At 32.1% G+C, this 20,490-nt stretch overlaps 1 protein-coding gene across 1 annotated transcript in view; it reads right to left on the bottom strand.

Annotated features, from left to right (window-relative positions):
* Nucleotides 1–7,660: 7,660 nt before the first annotated feature.
* Nucleotides 7,661–20,490, bottom strand: part of LOC149776959 (lysophospholipase D GDPD1-like) — a 58,820-nt gene continuing 45,990 nt past the window's right edge. The window contains exons 9-11 of the mRNA XM_089941675.1: nt 20,090–20,152; nt 16,449–16,500; nt 7,661–14,285 (exon numbers count right to left, since the gene is read on the bottom strand). Of these exons, the coding sequence (XP_089797801.1) occupies nt 14,154–14,285; nt 16,449–16,500; nt 20,090–20,152 (247 nt within the window). The 3' untranslated portion in view covers nt 7,661–14,153. The remainder of the gene's footprint in view (nt 14,286–16,448; nt 16,501–20,089; nt 20,153–20,490) is intronic.

The following is a 20,490-nucleotide window of genomic DNA, read 5'->3' as shown; positions in this document are numbered from 1 at the left end:
ACATAAACTTACACGTGGAATATTTCAGACTTCTTAGATTAATGTGCATCTTAAAAGTGCTTACAGTAGAATTTCAGAATTGTATGGGTGAATAGGATTGAATTTTTGTAAAATATCGATGGATAATGGATATATTTGGATATATTTAGTCAGATCAGCCCTTAATCACTCACAATGATAGAATAAAGTCCTTCAGACTTTTTTTGTGTGTGAGTGATTAGTTTTTAGTTACACTTTGATATAAACCCAACTATTGAATCATAAAGTAACAAAAGACAAATGTATTTCCAGGTTTCAGGAGTACGGTGCTAAATTGATATGTACTGTGCATGGATTTTGTATGCCTGTCACAAATTTAAATGGTACCCCTGCCTGTTCATCCAAGGTAGGTTTTGTATTTAGGTAAACAGGAGGGGAGGGGGTGACCAAGGAATTGGTGCTCCATGAAAACATTTATCTGAAAACATTTTATGTCCAGCTACAGATATGGAAAAGGCACAATGGCGGATCTGAGAAGGGGGACGGAGTCAGCGCCCCTCCACCCTTATCCCATACAAATGAGCATGTATCAGCCACAACATTCCTATGAACGTTTTCCTTACAGACTGAGGCGACAATTATGATATAGAAAAGCTTAAAATGCAGTAGCTTCCTGGTGATTCAACTTCCCAGAGGGCTTCCATACAGGCTCATTTCTGACAGACTTCTCGCCTACTTATTCACGCACTTCGTCTACCCACCCCTCCCACAAACCTCAAACAATATTCCTGGATCCGCTACTAGAGCATATATTGGTCCCCTTTTCTGTATACTCAGTTAAGTTTTGCTTTTGGGTCACGGTGGTAGCGTAATTCTTTTCCATGAAAACGTTTATAGCTTTTAATGCCCTACTACGAATGTGGAAAGGGAATACATTAGCACCTTGTTTGTCCGTCCGGTCTGTCTTACCTTGGTTAAGTCTTGTGCTTAGGACCCTTTTTATTGCTCTCTTGGCCACAGTTCTTCAACTTTGGGGATCTATCCTAAAGAGTGTAACACTATCTTAGCAAAAGAAGGCCGCAGTGATCTGATATTCTATTGTTAAGACTCTGTCGTCTTAAACTAAGTACGAGAAAGAAGAGAAAACAAAAACATTAGTAAAATTAACAAATAAGTTATTTCTCTAATTGCAAACAGAACATTTTAAGCAAACTTGCAGCATTGTGAATACAATTCTAAAAATAGTAATTGTTCTATTACAAGTCCAAAAATTGGAATGTTCCGAAAAAAATTCCAATACTGAAAGCGCTAACGTACCATTAGTCTTGATGGATCACACTGATATAATCCAGAATGTCTTTGAATGAATTCACAATAATCCCAAAGTAGCTCATTAGTCCCAAATGACAACGAGCACTTTCTAATTTCAATGAATAATTTAAATGAAAGATTCTTCTTAAATTAAATCTGAGCACAAGTTAAAATGATTCCACTGACTGAACCTAAAAACAAGGATTGAATAATTTGTTCATCGTATATGTGCTAATTTGATTGATCTAAGACACTATTGAATGCCCAGGTTGGGTTATTTTAAATGGGACAATTCCATCAAATTGTAACAAGTTCAAGGACATTCCAAATAAAGGTAGGCATTGAACTTAAATCGAAGTAAACAGCTTTAAAAAAAAAGACAAAGGTGAGCTAAGAAAAAACACTACACTCAATCATGGACAAATGTCACCCACACATTATAAATTAGATATACAGAGCATCTATGAGCATGTTTTTACTTGCCGCAAATCTTTCAGAATTTATTTTACAGTTGTTTTATGGCATCTACAAATGATTTTACGTCAGAACAATATTATGCATATAGCTTTCAAGATTTGTTGTCACAATAATACTAGCAAACTATTACAATAGGTTTCAATTGCTCTAATACGACTGGTCATTTGTTTATTCAGAATTATCCGCATTAACATATTTAAAAAATGTATCTTTCTACATAAAAGAATGAGTAGTCCAATCCCCTTTAGTTCACGAAGTTATTATACTACCCAGTGTCGTCTGGATAAATAAATGCCACTATGTTGGCTAATTCTGCGCGTCGGGTAATTCTGCGCTACGATACGACATTCCTGTAAACATTGGATCACATATTGTTTTTGGTCGAATATACTATTTGTATCATGAAATAACAACGGATCTTTAATTAAGGAAGTGATATTCATAAAATTTACAAAAATATCCCGCATTTCTACCCCAAATGTACGTGAAGATGTTATTTCTAAATGTCAACATGAAGGACCACTCCATGGCCTTTTTGAACTTGTAACCCAGAAAATCCTATTTGTTATGTATCTTTCAGAATCATACAAATAAATAAATATACAAAAGTATTAAAATAATACTGCATTTTAATCCAAGTTTCCAATTTTGCAATAAGCTGTCCTGCACTTACAAAATCGTCTGCTATCCAAAATGTCACTTGCCGCTAGAATGGGATTTTCAAGAAATTACCCGGCGTATAGTCTGTTTGTAAATTCTTTAATAATTTTTTTCCCATAAACGAGACGTCGTTAACACATTGCATCATATGCATTGTTGGTTCTCTTCAACATAATTAATACCACTTGCCATTTATTGGCATTGTTACGTTGAGTTTTGTAAAACAAGCTATAAAACTGTTCTTATTACTCGACCGAAATGCTGACAGAAACAGTCCAAAGTAATGTATTTCATTTTCATAGCCCGATTAATAAACATTACATCTTTACAAAGCTATGCGCAGAATAAGCCGACATATCGTGAGCCAAGAAAACACAGGGGTGGTATCCTTTGTGTCACAAACTAATATTATTTTGAACAAAATATTCTCGTTACAATTGCCTCTTTTCAAAAGGTAAGCATTGTAGTATTTTATTTTATTTTCGTCAATCAGTCGAATTCGGTATACATTTTGCCCCAATATTGGTGAACGGAAACCTTAGGTGCGCAGAAATATCCGACAGCATTATATATAAATATCACATACATTAAATATAACTTGGTTTTTAAAGTGTTGGTATAAATCAATTTGATATACCAGTACTATTGGTATATCAAATTGTGATCCGCCCATGGCGCAATAATACGCATACATAAACATTCTTGGAACTGTGTGCTGTTGGGTCTATTCCTATAGATCAACGATGAATTTCCACTCATTAATCATTAGTGGGGTATGAAAATAACGATAAAAGGAACAATAATCCCCGTTTTCTAAATGAATTTAACATGTACACAATATAATCTCAATCCCTTATTTTCCCGTTTTCCCCTCCCCTCTCAAGCACAATTGACAAAATATGCAGAATCTGGAATGAGAGAAAAATAAATTGGGCTGTATGAAAAAAACTTGAAAATGAAATTGCACCAAATAACCTACAATATCGTTCTTCATAACAGTATGGTTACACTTCCCTTGGGACCTATCTAAAGTGTCTATATAATCAATGATACGAAGTTGTAATTGCCCGTCGACACAATAAGGTAAATGTCTTAGCTACGGGGCAAACATCTGTAATGTATTTAATGCTTTGTTGATGTTGTTGTTTCTTAAACCTATTATAAGGTTCTAAAAATCGATTCTGTCTGTCTGTCTGTCTGTCTCTTTGTGTTGACCATCGTATCAAAATAAGGGCGAAAATCCATAAAAAGACGAGAATAGAGGATTTTCGCGTATGTAATAACACAATGTCTCTGGACATATGAATAATGATGGTAAATGTTAAGTTAAACCGACCAAAGGAAGAGAGAGATTGAGAATAATGACTTAGATCAACTTTAAATATCTTAAAATATTTGATTCGTCGTTTCGCTTAGATTCCATTCTACGCTAATTTCTTTGTGCCTGTACGTCAACGTATTTGTTGAGCGTTCAGAGTTCAAGAATCAGTATGTCTGTAGGCCTAGTGCTCTATGAATAATAATAGAAAGTCAAAAATGAAAACAATCAACTTATCAATATGAAAAGGTGATTGTAAATAGGCACAAAAAGACTTAACTAAATTTAGTAGCGGACACACTCGGCAGGGATGTGAGTTTATTCACCCAGTCAATACACAGTCGGCTCTCATCAATCTAACTCCGTTCATATGGCAAATATATGTATTTGTATGTGATATAAATAAAATATATGTATAAATTTTTCATTAAATGGAACTCGGTAAGCCTCGTTTCCTTTTAATGAAAAATGTATACATTTCGTGGTATATCATTGATATAGCGTACACACATACGCACAAATATATATATATATATATATATATATATATATATATATATATATATATATATATATATATATATATATATATATATATATATATATATATTATGTCTATTTAGTTTGTATTATGTTTTGGCTTTTATTTATGATCATGTTAAATACATTTGTATTTAGTACCTGACATTGTCCAAAATCAAGTTCACTGTGTACCTGATTAGGGACATTGATTTTGTAAACAACATAATACATTGCTAATATTTCTCAATGATAGTGGACTGAATATTCAGATCATTATTAATGTATACATGTTTACCTGAATTTTAGTTAAAAGATACAGTCTTGATTCTGAACTTAGAATTTTCTAGAATGGAAAACTTCAGTGCGTGACCAAGTATTTCCAGGAAATGGTAAATACGACCTAGGCTAAGTAGAGGGGTATATAATCTGGATTGTCTAAAAAATTACTCATTATTGCCTTAACATCTTAAAGTAGCATCAGTTTTATTTCTATTTTGAGTTTTTTACTTGGGTGCAGCAACTTATTCACAATATTATTCACTCGAAATACAAAGTGCTCATCAATAATATTCTTGGACAGAACAACTAATCTGGAATTATAGTGAATTCAGACAAGAACATTTTTTGGATTATATTATTGTGATACACTAAAAGACTTAGCACATAGCCACACTCTGGGCCACTGACATATTATCACCTTCAAGACTACAGGCACATCAAAACATTAAATATTGGACATTTTTTTTGGAATATCACTGGAATTTAATAGGAACTATAAACATTTGGACTTTTGGCTATTTAGGATTTGAATCACAATGTTTATATATATATATATATATATATATATATATATATATATATATATATATATATATATATATATATATATATATATATATATATATATATATATATGTGGAGGGGCACATGATGTGTGTATGTGTGTGTGTTTACCTGTATCTTTAGTGCAATTTGCTGCTGTGATTGCTCAATCCAAAAGTTCCATGCAGTTCCAATGCAGGGTATATTTACAACGTGAATCTATTAGCGTAAGTGTTAAATTTAGCCGATATAATTTAATCGTCTTATCAAAGTTGAGTGAAATTATATCACCTTCGTTACAGCTTTGAAATGCAAAATAACTTGAACTCCAACTGGATCTTACGGATAAAAGGAAAATGCAGTCCGTTGTTGATACGTTTTGATGGAATGGATATAAACTCGATCCAAATCCCTGTATAGTGTAATGTAATTGTAAACAGATATTTAGCAATTGTGGACAACATATCAAAAGGTCTATGCAGCTAATGCAAAACCGTATCTTATTCGGAATCAGAAGAAGGATTTTATTGCAAAGGAATAACTTTAAAGGGCAGCTCCCGCTACATATTTGTACACTACCCAGAAATCATTCTCTCCTATGACTACGAGCAAAACTCATTTTCATATGCTGATGTGATTATAATAATAATACCTAAAAAAACACTTCAAAACTGAAAAGCAGCCTTCACTTAATAAAATAATATTTTATGAATGCAGATAGTTTTAATCAGATCAGCGTCAGTCTAATAGTCATATTTTGCATTGATTCGATAGCTAAATTAGCCCAGATGTCTTAATCAAGGAGTCATATTTGCACAACTAAAATAATACATTTAATTCCCCGTACATGATCAAAAAAGATGTGATCTTGCTTTAATTGTGATAACTAGATGATATTAAAATCAAAAACAACAAAATATTGCTTTTTACTAAATGTTCTATTGGAAAATGATCAGACCACAAAATAAGGTCAATCACCAACACTTTATATTTTATCAGCTTCAGTTAATTTTGTTTGCTTAGCTCATGGCCACATGGATTTGTTACACTATATCACTATATACAGGGTATATATATATATATATATATATATATATATATATATATATATATATATATATATATATATATATATATATATATATATATAAAAACTTGGTGAGGAATACATCCTGATTATTAACGTCCTTATCACAAAAGTAGGTTGCTATGATACATATTTCGCTACGAACTGTAGTTAATTTTTGTTATCATAAGTTTATTCTCAAACGCTGTTCATAGCAAAATCATCAAACTTGATGATTAAATGCATCTCTATTAGTATCACACCCATACAACAAAAGAAGGTCATGGTGACCTAAATTTAACATTGCACTTTCTTAGGTTCAGTTTTTGCATTTAGCTCATAAGAAAAAAGTTTTTAGCACCCTGTATATATACCGCTATACTAAAATTCATCCGACTTGGTGGGGACTGCATCTTGAGTACTTCACCTTGAGCACAAGGGTAGGTCAGTGTGACTCTACTTAATACTTCACTTACTGTGGTTAAATATTTTGTTTTAAGTTTAGTTCTCAAGCTCTGTTCATGATCGAATAATCAATCCAGATGAGTGGATGTATCTTTATTAGTACTACAGTTTCATGGCAAAATAATGTCGCTGTGACCTCCATTTCACAGTTTATTTGCTTAGGTTACGTTACGTTTTGTCTTTGATGCTCATTTATTAATCATGTTCATGCTAGACGTAAGAGATGTATGATCAGATGCATCTCTGTCACTAAGACACCCTTACTACAAGAACCCCATCGTGACCCATATTTAATATTTTATTGACTTTAGTTGACCGCATGAGCTTTAGGCATGTTATTTGCATAATATCTTGCCTAGAATCAAGAAACTTGGCAAGTAGAAGCATCCCTTTTGCGAAAAGGAGTATCTGTGAGCGATGTTTCACGCTTTAGTGATTTTGGTGCAGTACAGTCATCTAATTCCTATCTCATTTTATTTATTTGGAGCTGTTTACATTCCAGTTACGAAACTTGACTCTCATATACACGTTACTACTACACCATTAATACTGGGATCTACATTATACATTATATGCTTATATACATGGTATTTGTGTACATCACACACACACACACAAATAATATATATTTAAAAGAAGACTAAGTAAATACCAAAGTATATTTATTATTTTCAGTATTATTTATTTAAATCATGTCACTTCACTCTACTTGCACGATACAGCCTTCAAAATGTTGCTGTATTATAATTATGAAACCAGACCAATCATTTGTTATGAGATGGGACAAGTTATAAATTATCCATTATTATCTGAACAAGTTACAATGTCATTGTAGCATAAGCTACTTTTTCAGGAAGGACTAGTAAAACCTTTGAGGACTTGTAGATTTTGAAACCTAAAAGTTGTTGAGGTTACAATTAAAAAAAACCAATACTTAAGAACTTATGTGTTATTTGCAATTGTTGTACACAGTGAAAAGTAATGATATCATCAGTTAATGAAGATTAAGTTTACAAAGAAATAAAATCACAAGCCAAGCATGATATGTCATGCTTTAATCAAAAGCACATAAAAATCAACATTAAACAATTAAAGCATTTATCCATAGACTAAACATACAGTGTCAATACTGACTTTAATTGAACATATAATGCAAGACTTATATTTACCATTTCAAGATACTGTGACTTACTGCAATAGTGTAAAATTATCTCTGCATCATGTAACTTGGATTAAGTCCATGTAAAATGCTGCTGATCAAACTGCAAACAATATTGTCAAAAACACCTCTGTTATGTCATATAGCGAATTCAACCATCAAACAACAGATCTAAAATCCGTCTAGTTATTCCCATGTATGTTGTACCATATAAATATTAGAGATAAGCCAGAATGTACAATATTTTAGCTACTTATCCAGAAGGCACGACTTTTAAAAAAGTGACTTGAACTTACCAATTTCTTACTTGTCTTTTACATGCTGACTGACCTATTTCAACCCGATTTCTCACTGCTACCATTTTAGACTGTACTTAATAACACTGCAAAGTGGACCTGGAATAATCTTATGTGTTGATCATAATTGTGTCACTGATTACTATTTCTTAAGTAATCCCATGTAACTCTAATAAAGAAATATTTTGGTAATATGTAAGCTAAATTTAATCAATTACAGTAAAAGACAAACCTGTAATGAAGATTATGTTTTAATTACATGTAAGCTAATTTGATAAATTACAGTAAAATATACCATGTAATCAAGATTTTATTTTAATTACATGCAAGCTAAATTTAATGAAATACAGTCACAAATAACATGTAATCAAGATTAAATTTTGATTATAACATGATTACATTTCATGAACATGTGCCTGCAACTAAAACTGATTTTAAATTATGTAAAAAGTGAATGAAAACAGGCATTTAGATAAAATCGGAGGGTTGTGGAATATTTCATAGTTACTAAAAATTTACTGCTGGCCACATTTGCCTCATTTTATTTCTGCATATAATGTGGCTCTAAATGACATACTAATTACTCACTATAGTGAAGGTCCAGTCCATGTACATTTTTTTACACTTACAACGAATAATAGTTGCTTTTTATGGTACTTCAACTCAGTAATGGCTATATCATGCCAAGGAAATGGGAACTATGTGTGGGTTGAGGATTTAAAATAGGTCTGATGGCAACCTCTTGCGTGTCATAATTAGCGATTAAACAAAGCCAAACATATTCACAATTCACAAGTTCACACCAGAGCAGCCAAAGTGAGCTGACCTGGGCAGGTCCTGAACATGTAGCTCCTGGATTAAAATTCCATTTACAATGCAGAACTGATACAAAAGGATACTTATCCTATACAAGTTAATTTACTCTGCAGTCATGAATAACTATTAGTCATTTGCCTTTTTATTCTTAAATTGAGAATTCATTGGAGGCAGCCACTGCAGGATCATGCAATAACTTTCTTCAGTAAAAAAGAAAAACTACTGAGAACACTTACATGTCTTTTATAAAATAGCTAATTTGAAATATTCACCCATGTCGCTAAGTTGCCAATCCCATGCTAATTATTTTATCCTATGAGCTCAGCCACTGATAATATACATCAGCATCAAGAAGACATTCCAGATTTGTTCCCCATGTATAAGTACTGATCATTTATTAACAAAATTATGTGAAGTTTCTCTGTTGCTTCACACCTTGTCTACTTGTGTCAAATTTGAGGGCTATGCTTCCAGTGTGTTCTGCAGAGAAATATGTCAAATTTAATTCTGTTTGAGGGTTATTGTTTGGTCAAGTGAGAACTAACTGTGGCATATTCACAATGTGACACACTGTATTGGCATCCAAACTAGGTTCATTCCAATACAAAGCAATTAAGTTCACACACAAGTGACTGTTAACTGATCCGCAAAATACTTTAAATCATACGTAGGGAACAAAATTTGTAATGTCTACTTTTATGCTGAAATTTGTAATCAATGACTGAATGTGACTATGGGAACAAATAAGCACAGAATCAGCAAGAGGCCTGACTCCTTTCCTTTTTCACTTGGAGAAACAAGTGTCTGCGGTCATGGCAGATGTTTTTCATCTATAGGAAATACAGTCTGAAGGATATGGTTGTTAATCATCTCTGCTACCACACTCAGACTTGTTCTAGTTAAAGATTTCCTTTGCACATGGAAAATGCACTGTTTGTTCTTGTTTTGAAGGTAGCACCAAATTATTCCCCAAATTTAACTTAAGACATGAAACTGGAAGTAAAAAACACATTTTACATACATTCATGCAGTGCAAAACAAAGGGCATGGCAACCAAGATCAGTCCTGCACCTGATCAAATGAAGAAGCTGGAAATGGCCTATAAAATCAGCAGCTAACAGGTTGTCTGTTAGGAAGTGCTTTTTATATCTTGTCAAGGATGTGAATAGCATATGAACAGATGATAAGTCTGTGTGTAATATGCAAGCTAGAGATACAACCAATATGTCCACATATGTAAAACCAATGACAGACCTTCTAAAGATGAAAAGACCATCAAATTTGATAGCTGTATCGATAATGTATCATATCATAGGCTGTGCAATGTGAACTGTATCAATACATGAGATATGTATACCTTTTCACCCTTAATTCCAATCCTCTACCAGCTAAACCACCATGACCGGCACTTACAAAGAAACTGAAAATGTAATTTCTAGTTGTAAAATAAAACATGCTCTTGATGGAAGATAATACAATTCAGAATTTTTTAAGTTTAGACCTTATGCTCTGGATGGAAGGTAATACATTTCAGTACAGTCAAAGTTTAGAATTAATGATACAAAAGTGGAAATTAATAAGCATTTAGCATTTACAACATATATGAACAACAACGTCCCATGAATCTTTGAAAGTGACAAGCCATTCAATATGTCTTTGAATAAAAATAATTTTTACATTAACATATCTTTATATATAATAATGTATATTTACGTGTTTTTCTTCAAAATGTGAAAGAGACTTTGCTAGGAACACTTATTGTAAGTATTACTCTGTTAATCTTGTAATGAATCATGCACAGAAATAAGTGATTTTATAAAGAAATATAATCGAAAGTAATCAAAATGACATAGATTACATTTCAACAACAAAAATAAAACAAAGTTAAACAATAAATATAATTAGTCAATATTTACAACTTAGCAGAAATAAAAATTGCAACTGCACTGCATACAGTTCCAAATAATATCAGGTATGTAATTACAGTATTATTAAATCTTATATAAGGAAACATACTTTAGCTGTTTTATGTTCAAAACTTTCGTAACCTTACTCTGACAAAGACGTAGAAAATTTGGCTTTATAAAAACATAGTGGAATGTAATAATACATATGCTGCTTATTAAATGGTCACTAAAAAGAAATGACCAAAAAAATTTAAAACTGGACATGCAAATTTTCTGAATCAAACTTGTACAATTTGTACAGCACTAATATTTTGTAATATAAAGTAAAAAAACCTTTGAAAAATGTAAAGGAATAAACAGTCAACTATCATGAAAGCACATTTCTTACATTCTAAAACTTCTTAATCTCCGGCAGATGAGAAACATTTTATAACTCTATTTGTGCTGCTTAATATGAACTCACATTTGTCAATTTATTTCCTGTTAATACTACACAAGCAATTGTAATATACTACTAATAATCACATTGATGTTACGGATACACTGGAACCTGCCTAACACTGATGTTACAAATACACTGGAACCCGCCTAACACTGATGTTACAAATACACTGGAACCCGCCTAACAGAAACTTTAACATAAAGTTCTTCTTTTGATAAAAGACACTTTCAGGGATTCCCACAAAATCACTGACTCTGTGACTTGTCCTTTAATTGAGAATACAATGGAAACCTGTGTAACACAAAACAAAGGACCAAACTGTACATTTGAACTTGATGTATATGACATTACTGTTTACAGTTTGCCAAATTTAACTACAGTGAACAGTAAATTTTCATTCAACAACTGCCAATTCTAAACAATATACATACAGGGACTATAAATAAATAATGCAATATCTCTGTATATAATGGCTTTGATTTCAAAGATTATCAAGTACTTGTTTTCAAATAAGAAAATACTCTGCATCAAGGAAATCTGACAATTAAAGACAAGTTTTGTCCCATTCACTGACTGCCCTGCATAAATAGGTTACAACTTACTGGTATTTATTGACATTATTACAATAAAACTAAATCTTCAAAGATCAGTGTGAAGAGATCCTCTGTCTTACAGACCATATTCTGAATGGATAGATTTATTTATTACATAGTGTTTGACTTGTCACAAGAGAGATCTTGAGAAATTATTTAGTTACAGAAGGGGTGGTCTTTCATGGCAGGTTTTATTGTATATGCTACTGAACAATAAAGATTGGTGACTTATGAACTAATGTGTTCTTTGCCAAAAATGTAATACTGGTGATGATTGTGACAAAGATATATCTATATTGCACATCTACAATGTTGACCTAGAATGCATATAGAATAAACATAAATTTAATAAAGAGAAAAATAATAAGCATTAAAATACTTGCTGATTAAAGAAAAGCATTGTGTAAAGTGAGCTGGAGACTAATACTACAAAACAACAAATGCCTAACACAGTTATTATAAAAAAAACATACTGATATAGCATAATTTCTAGTGCATGAAAAAAGTCATGTTTGGTAGATTTCAAATGTTATTTCTTTTTACTCGTCAGAATAATGCAGGCTGCATATCCATTCACCTCTTCATGTAATTGAACTGGGAGATATATGTATGATGGTTATAATGATTTCTTAGTCATCAGTTCATCAGTACTGTTTCAAAACTTTAATAACTTTCTTTCCGATTTTATAGCTACAGGTACAGGTTTTATATATATCTAATGGCACCGAGAACAAATCATTCTACTTAATATTTTGTTACATTTAGAAAAAGTTCACTAGAATATAGATTCTCATTCATATTTCAGTCATTCTAATTAAAGGTTAAGGATTATGAAGTTAGTATTTGTTTTTAATCTGCAGCATTCTGATCACTAAGTATTGATAGTATTGATAGTCATGGTGTGGATCATGATGTACTATGGACTGGGAAACTACTGTAGTTCAATGATGCAACAATATAACATATTACCCAGTGTTCATGTCTACTACAGATTAACATTATCTTGTTTTAAGTTGAATGCCACAGCATGCAGATTTCACAAATGGGTACACTGACATGTAATATCAATAAATGTATTCACTTTGATTTTACCAATTTTACGAACATCATATGACAAGCAGTTCAATTCTAAATTCTGGCATTTCTCTGGTATATACTTAAAAGCTTTAGTTTATGCAGAAATAATGATATTTGTTATCAGAATACCTAAGTTTACCTGGTTTCATTATGTAGTGACACCAAGTTACAACATATGAATAGTTGATCAATCTAGTTTTTATTTAAGACAACATCTTTAGGTTAACAATACAAGTTTCAATGTTAAAAGGATTTTAATGTTTTCAAATTTCATCAATTCCTACTTGGTACAATTTTCACTTATACATTCTGTCAATAAACTTAAAAGAACAAGTCTCAATGGCTGGAGAAAAAGAAACATTCGTACCTAACACATCTTATTTTTGCTACTCTTCCATGAGGTTAATAAAGAATCCTGACTTTTGTAACCCTGAACAATGATCATAAAATTTCCTCAGATCACAGAAGCAGCACTGAAATCTCATTTCGTTTTGCGAAATAAATGAAAATCATTTATATAAAAGCCACAGAAATCAACGGCATGATGCTGACACACGAGTCATTTTATCCAGCTATTCACTTTCTTGTTCAAATAATCTATACACAAAAGAACATGTGGAGTCCTAGTTTATTGCAATTATGTCTGTCATAATTAGTTTATTTTTTATTATTTATGTAATTATTCTGCATAAAATTTATATCCATACAGCTTTATCTGTATATATCAGAAATGCAAAAGTTGTAGTTGTTGTTGTTCTAGGGTTTAACGCCATTTTTCAGCACAAGATAGGCTATACATGGCGGCCAGTATAACTGGTGGAGGAAGAACCCTGGAAAACCCAGGGAAGAACCACCGACCCACGAGAAGCTGTAGTACAAGGCTATCTGATTTCCCTTGGTGATATGGCAACAGGAATTCTGACAAAGTGATCCCTATGGTCTGTCTGCTACAGCAAGCAAGACAATAAAATCTTTAAAACCTTTATTAACCAACAGAATAAAAAAATATATAAAACAATAAAACCTGTTATTCCTGGCTCAAAATCTGATTGCTTGTGATTTTTTTAATCATATTTTTTTTAATATACAAATGATTATTACCATAAAACAGGAGCATAAATTCAATAAAGTTTTAAAATAATATCACTAGAAAATTCCTAAACTTCAGCAAGAGTGGAAAAAAGTTTTCATGGTTCTGTATGTATCTAGAAAATACATTTATCAGCTGATGTCAGATCTCCTCTTATCTCCGATATTCTGGATGTGCATCAAGGAAAGCCTTTAACTTTGAGGGGAAGTCTGTCATCACCCCTGTAGCTCCCAATCTGAAGGCTCTCTCAAAGTCCTCCTCCTCATTCAGAACCCACAAATAGGTCTACAATATACATACAAATATGGAACCCATAAATAGGTCTACAATATACATACAAATATGCAACCCACAAATAGGTCTACAATATACATACAAATATGCAACCCACAAATAGGTCTACAATATACATACAAATATGCAACCCACAAATAGGTCTACAATATACATACAAATATGCAACCCACAAATAGGTCTACAATATACATACAAATATGCAACCCACAAATAGGTCTACAATATACATACAAATATGCAACCCACAAATAGGTCTACAATATACATACAAATATGCAACCCATAAATAGGTCTACAATATACATACAAATATGGAACCCATAAATAGGTCTACAATATACATACAAATGTGCAACCCATAAATAGGTCTACAATATACATACAAATATGGAACCCATAAATAGGTCTACAATATACATACAAATATGCAACAATATAGCCTTAAACAGGAGTGGGTGGGGTTGCATATAACAGAGTTTCCACAGTATTTTAAACAAAAATTTCCAAGTCTTTTCCAGTTGATTTTTTTCCTGGACAAAATTAATTTTTTTAAAGTTCACTTACTACCATTATTCAACAAAATTAAAAAGCATTTTGACTTAGAAAATGTGTATTTTAAAAACAAACTTTCTATTTTAAGACTCTCCCATAATATCTACATTAGGCATACAGTGTTCGACCATGTACTAAATCAAAAATATATCACTAAAAACAAATATAACTATTGATACTCAAATAAATTTGCATGTAACTCGTTTTAATTTACAGCATAAAAATGTGAACTTTACTCTGCTTAACTGCTACCTTAAACAGGAGGTTATATTCAGCTATAAAGTTGGCAAACAGTGTCTCAACATGTATATCTTCCACATTAATTTCAATGTAGATTCTACAAATATGGATTTATGGTGTACTTATGCGTTCATCAGATGGTGTTTCTGCCACTGTAACAGATTTTAAAATCAGTTTTAAAGGGCAGGTAGAATGTATATTTATGTCCTCTGAACATGACTCCAAAAAATGAATTTTCCAGTTTCATTCATCACTGATTTTCTTGTGATATTTATTTCCTTAAATTTTGGCATTTTAGCGTTGCGGATAACACACATGTATGCATCTCAAACAAAATTTAAACATCAAAGCAAAACTGACCCTGTTTTATGTGACGTAAAGTTGCTAGTAATCCAACCAAAATCAATTAATATCTTTAATCCTGTCTGAATTACTTTTGATCACACGTAGTATGGACTCTAATCCATCTCAAGAACTTTAAACACAGAACATATCATTTGGAGAGAATAAAAATAATGTTAATTATTTTGAACTCTTTAGTAATCTAACCTCAATTAATTAATATCTTTATTCCTTCTGGAATTATTTCTGTTCACACACAGTATAATCCATGTCAAGAAAATTCAAACAATGAAGCCAAGCCAACCCTGCTAACAGAATCAACGGGATGTTAAATCCTGCTTGAAATAGCAAGTAAACTGTCCTACCCTGCTTAAGTCAGTTTGCAGTCACATGATAACTAGCAGTGTTATCATATACATACTACACTGGAAGCAAGAGTCAATAATTTTGCATACGCAGGAGGTTTCAGTTAGTGATTAAAGAAACGACACCCCTCATAGATTTTCTCAAGGTGTAAATTTGCATCTACTTAGCCCAAGAATGAGGAAGTAGAAGAATTTTCCTGTCCTGCTTACTGGTATGTCTGGTTGGTGTAATATGACTACAGTGAGTGTGTGTGTGTCATTTGGAATTTTAATACAGCATTAACAATTGTTAAGTCATATCACTACGATGTTTGCAGCGTGGCAGCTTAAAGTGATGTCTACCACTGGGGCATCATACTGCAGACATGTAGCATCATGCCCCCCCTCCATCACATTATCCTGACACCAGGCCAACCAGTCCTAACACTAACCTCTTAATGCTGAGTGCCAAGCAAGGTAGCTGTTAGGACCATTTTTATAAGTCTTTGGTCATGCAGTATTTCCATTCGAAAAACTCGTTCATATTTTCCCATACAAATGCAGTAACCTATAATTGTGACCAAAGGTTACATGTCTCAGTGTTTACAAGCATCATCATTCTTCAAGTTTGAAAAGTCATGTTTCCAATCTCAAAATGTCAATATAAACTGACCTGTATTCCTCTTCTTTCTAAATGTCTGAACAGTGAAGGTCTCATCAACAATCTGAAACAGATATAAAATGGCCATTGAAACTTGTGACTAGTGCAGAACATTAAAAATAAAATGCTGTACACAGTAAAACATTAATTGTCTGGGCACGTTAGACGACACAGATTTCATCTGGATAATCAAATGACTGGATGATCCAATTTTGCTAAACATGTACAGCTGTGAATGGAAGTATCCAGATTCAATGAATTGGATAATTACATGTTTAAATGTACATGCACCAGTACCGTATATGCCCGCCTATAAGATGATACTTTTTTTTACCAGAAAAAGCTTTGACCTATACTCCGAATTGACTTATATATGGATTATGTCATCTGAATCCCTTTATTGTATTTTCGTATGGAAAATAATTCTCCAAAAGTATGAAAAATAATGTGTAAAAAATATTTCATTTTGGGGAAGAGATCATGTATGAAAAAATATAGGATCCTGCATTAAGTATTTGAAACAATTACATCATCGTTAGTATTAAAAATTAACATACATCAGATGTAATTGCACTAAAGCAGCATGCACCAGTAATGTATGTTGTTTGTAATATACATTGTTTAAATTTGATTACATATATGTGTTAGAATTTACAAGTTAGAAGATGAATAACCATGATAGACATATTCCATCACAATTTTCTTCTAGCACCTAATGATCATATAAAACGTATGCCCCACTGACAACTGTAAATCTGTATTGTATTATTCACTTACCTGATGAATGATCTTACTCGTGTACAAGTGCAGTACCAGATTCCATTATCAATTAATACCACTAGGTAAGCAATTCCTTCTAGTTTTTTGTTCTCACTTCCATTATACAAGAATCACATGGCTTCGTAGTGGTATTTACATGCTAATTATATGCTACAACTGTATTCTGTCATTCCAAGCTAACACTTGTTTGAGGTCAAGATTTGGCAGACCAGATCTGATTAGCGAGGCTACCAATTGGTATTATGAATACTGTACCATATAATGAAAAGAAATGCCAGTTGTTTACTCTTGTGAATTTCTCAGCCAGTGACATTGTTTGAACTTGCCAATGGAACTGACAGCAATTTAAAGTAACACATAACATGAGCAAAGATCAAAAACAATTGCTGCCTAAGTACAGGAAGTGATCATGCAGTTTTAAAAAATCTTATTTGTTGGGAATGGAGAGGTCATTATACTTGCAAAGAATAGCATAGACGATATGCGAAATTATCATTCTTGGGATTTAACCTACATGGTGTCTATATGGATATAACTATTGTGAATATTTAAACCCTGAAGGAGTATGGTATGTATTTTCATAGTTTAAATTTATTGTTTCATTTATTAATGGCTTCTCTCTTTGACAAAAGCTTAGCTAAACAGGAGCAATAAGGTAAAAAACTGTTTTTTAAAAGCACAAGCTGAACTCTCTCTCTCTCATATATCAGACCATATTTTATTGCGATCACGAGGTGCATGAAGAAAATGGCGATGCGATGGAATACATATACATTCCTCTTTCTGTATCTCTCTTCCCCATAAAACTGTGGGTAAAGCATTGTAGCATTAATGATGCAATTTCCTTATTGCTGGTAATCTGAAATAGCATAAAGCGATATTTTTAATATTTATGAAATCAGAAGTCATTATAGTTTAATCCACACAGCATTGCGATTATTTTTAATCCTATCTGTAACTCAGAAAATTTTCAGGTGAGCATAAATATGTAGCTAAAAGTACATAATACATTTAAAACAATTTGTGTGAAACAAATTAGGTACTTTTAGTTACATTTAATGATCCTGACCAGAAAGGTTACCGAGTTAGACAGGATAAAATTTGCAATGCTGTGTGGAATGAAGTGAAAAAGACAATCCGAGGGGTTACTAGAAATATTGAAATACACAGAAAAACCGAAATACACTGAAATACCCATGTATTTACATGCTCTCGGTGTATATATCTGTGTACACACAGGAATTACGATTCATTTTTGTTTGCATAACAATCTTAAGCAAAATAAAATATGTGATTTTGATAAAGAGTTATTTTACTTTTTTCCTATTTTTATAGCTAAATTCATGTAATGGCATGACTTTGTCATACTTGATTCAACAGATATGATAAACTGAGAATTGTAGTAATAAATACACAGAATTAAAGTGAAAAGGATCAAAAGTATTTGCTCAAATTATATTATATATTTACTTTAACTTTTGATTAATATGAATTAAACCTACTTACATCATCTGTTACGGAGATTACCTCCATTCTGGAATGATCAATCTTTATCATACCACTTCCATTCCAGAACAAACAATCAGCTGTTTACGATAACTGTCCAATAAAGTAAAACCCATTGACGAGTACTATAACTAAACAAAAGTAAATAATTTGTATCAAAATTGCTCCAATCATATTTTATTGTGCTCTTTATTACTATTAAAAAAAAAAAAATAATTCCTGTGTTTACACTGATATATACACCAAGAACAATTAAAAACATGTATTTCGCCGTTTCCCAGTTTTTCAGTGTATTTCAGTGTTTATAGTAAATCACAATCCAAGGTATTGATCTGGCCTCATCTTATACTCAGCATTGACTTATATATGGACGAAGGATGGAAAATTTGCCAGATTTTCTGATTCGACTTATACTCCGCATCCGCGAGCAAATATGGAAATTAAGTACACAATAATGATCTGTAAACATTATACATATTAAAGAACAATAATAAATAATAAAGACTATCCAAGAAGGAATTATAACACAGGTGTGTGGTCTTATGAACACAAGCTTTAGAGGACTCTGATTAAGGTAAACTGACATGGATTCTATTTACACCTGTGTTGGTATATGATTAATCTTTATGAACCATTAAGTTACCATTGATCACTGATTGAAAATTAATTACTTAGACATGGAGAATAAAGTGCCTTTGATATGACCATTAATGAGTCTTTTGAGGTGGAATATTCTGACAGAATAGATTTTCATAATCTCATGCTAAGACCACTAAATCATTAAAAATTCTCAACAGCTAAAAGCTCCCACTATATGAATAATTTTATCACCTTTGTCTATTACTATTGTCATACAACACACAAGAGATTTGAATTAAGACGAAAGGAATTTGTCCTTATATACTTATCAAATACTGATTCCAAGACACTTCATCTTTCCAAATTCTATTTTGACTAGTAGTGGCAACTTTCATGACTCGAAAGGGAAACAAGGCGAGGTTCTCATAGTTCTGTGACAAATCATTACTCATTACTAAGTATTTAGAATCCCGTTATTTCTCCTCCTTATCAGAATACAAAGATTGCTGTTTGTTTACAAATCACACCATTGCACAGACTTGCTGGAAATGAACAGATGAACAAATCAGAGAGACACCACCACTTTTATGTTTTGCACTATTCCTCAGACATTCCCTTGTTTATACTTACTTATCAGCAATACAAATTAGTAACTTCTGTTTCTTGCTCAACTCAAAAGGACATCAGACATTCCCTTGTTTATACTTACTTATCAGCAGTACAAACTGGTAACTTCTGTTTCTTGTTCACCTCAAAAGGACAACAGATATTCCCTTGTTTATACTTACTTATCAGCAATACGAATTAGTAACTTCTGTCTCTTGTTCAACTCAAAAGGACAGTTTTCTTCACTGCAATGAAAAAAATCTCTAAAGCATTAACGAAGCTGAAATTAAATGAAAAACACTTTTTTAAAACAATGTTAGATATTTTAAACATAATAATATCCAGCAGTTTCACTATAAGACTTGTATTGTATGTGTATCACTCTGTATAAACAGTAATGCATCAGTGATATGTTAAACATCAGAAGAATTACATCATGTATCATTGTGTATAAACAGTAATGCATCAGAGAAATGCATTATATACAAGATTTACATATACCATAGTTTGGTGTGTACAATATACACCTGATATCTGACTCAGAATGAGGGGAAAAATTGTTGTTTTGCCAAATTACATGTAA

Source organism: Sinohyriopsis cumingii, chromosome 18, assembly GCF_028554795.1.
Source record: "Sinohyriopsis cumingii isolate HCF-2022 chromosome 18, ASM2855479v2, whole genome shotgun sequence".
NCBI classification, from domain to species: Eukaryota; Metazoa; Mollusca; class Bivalvia; order Unionida; family Unionidae; genus Sinohyriopsis; species Sinohyriopsis cumingii.
Note: the sequence above shows the minus strand (reverse complement) of the source record. Positions and strands in the feature narration are given on the sequence as shown.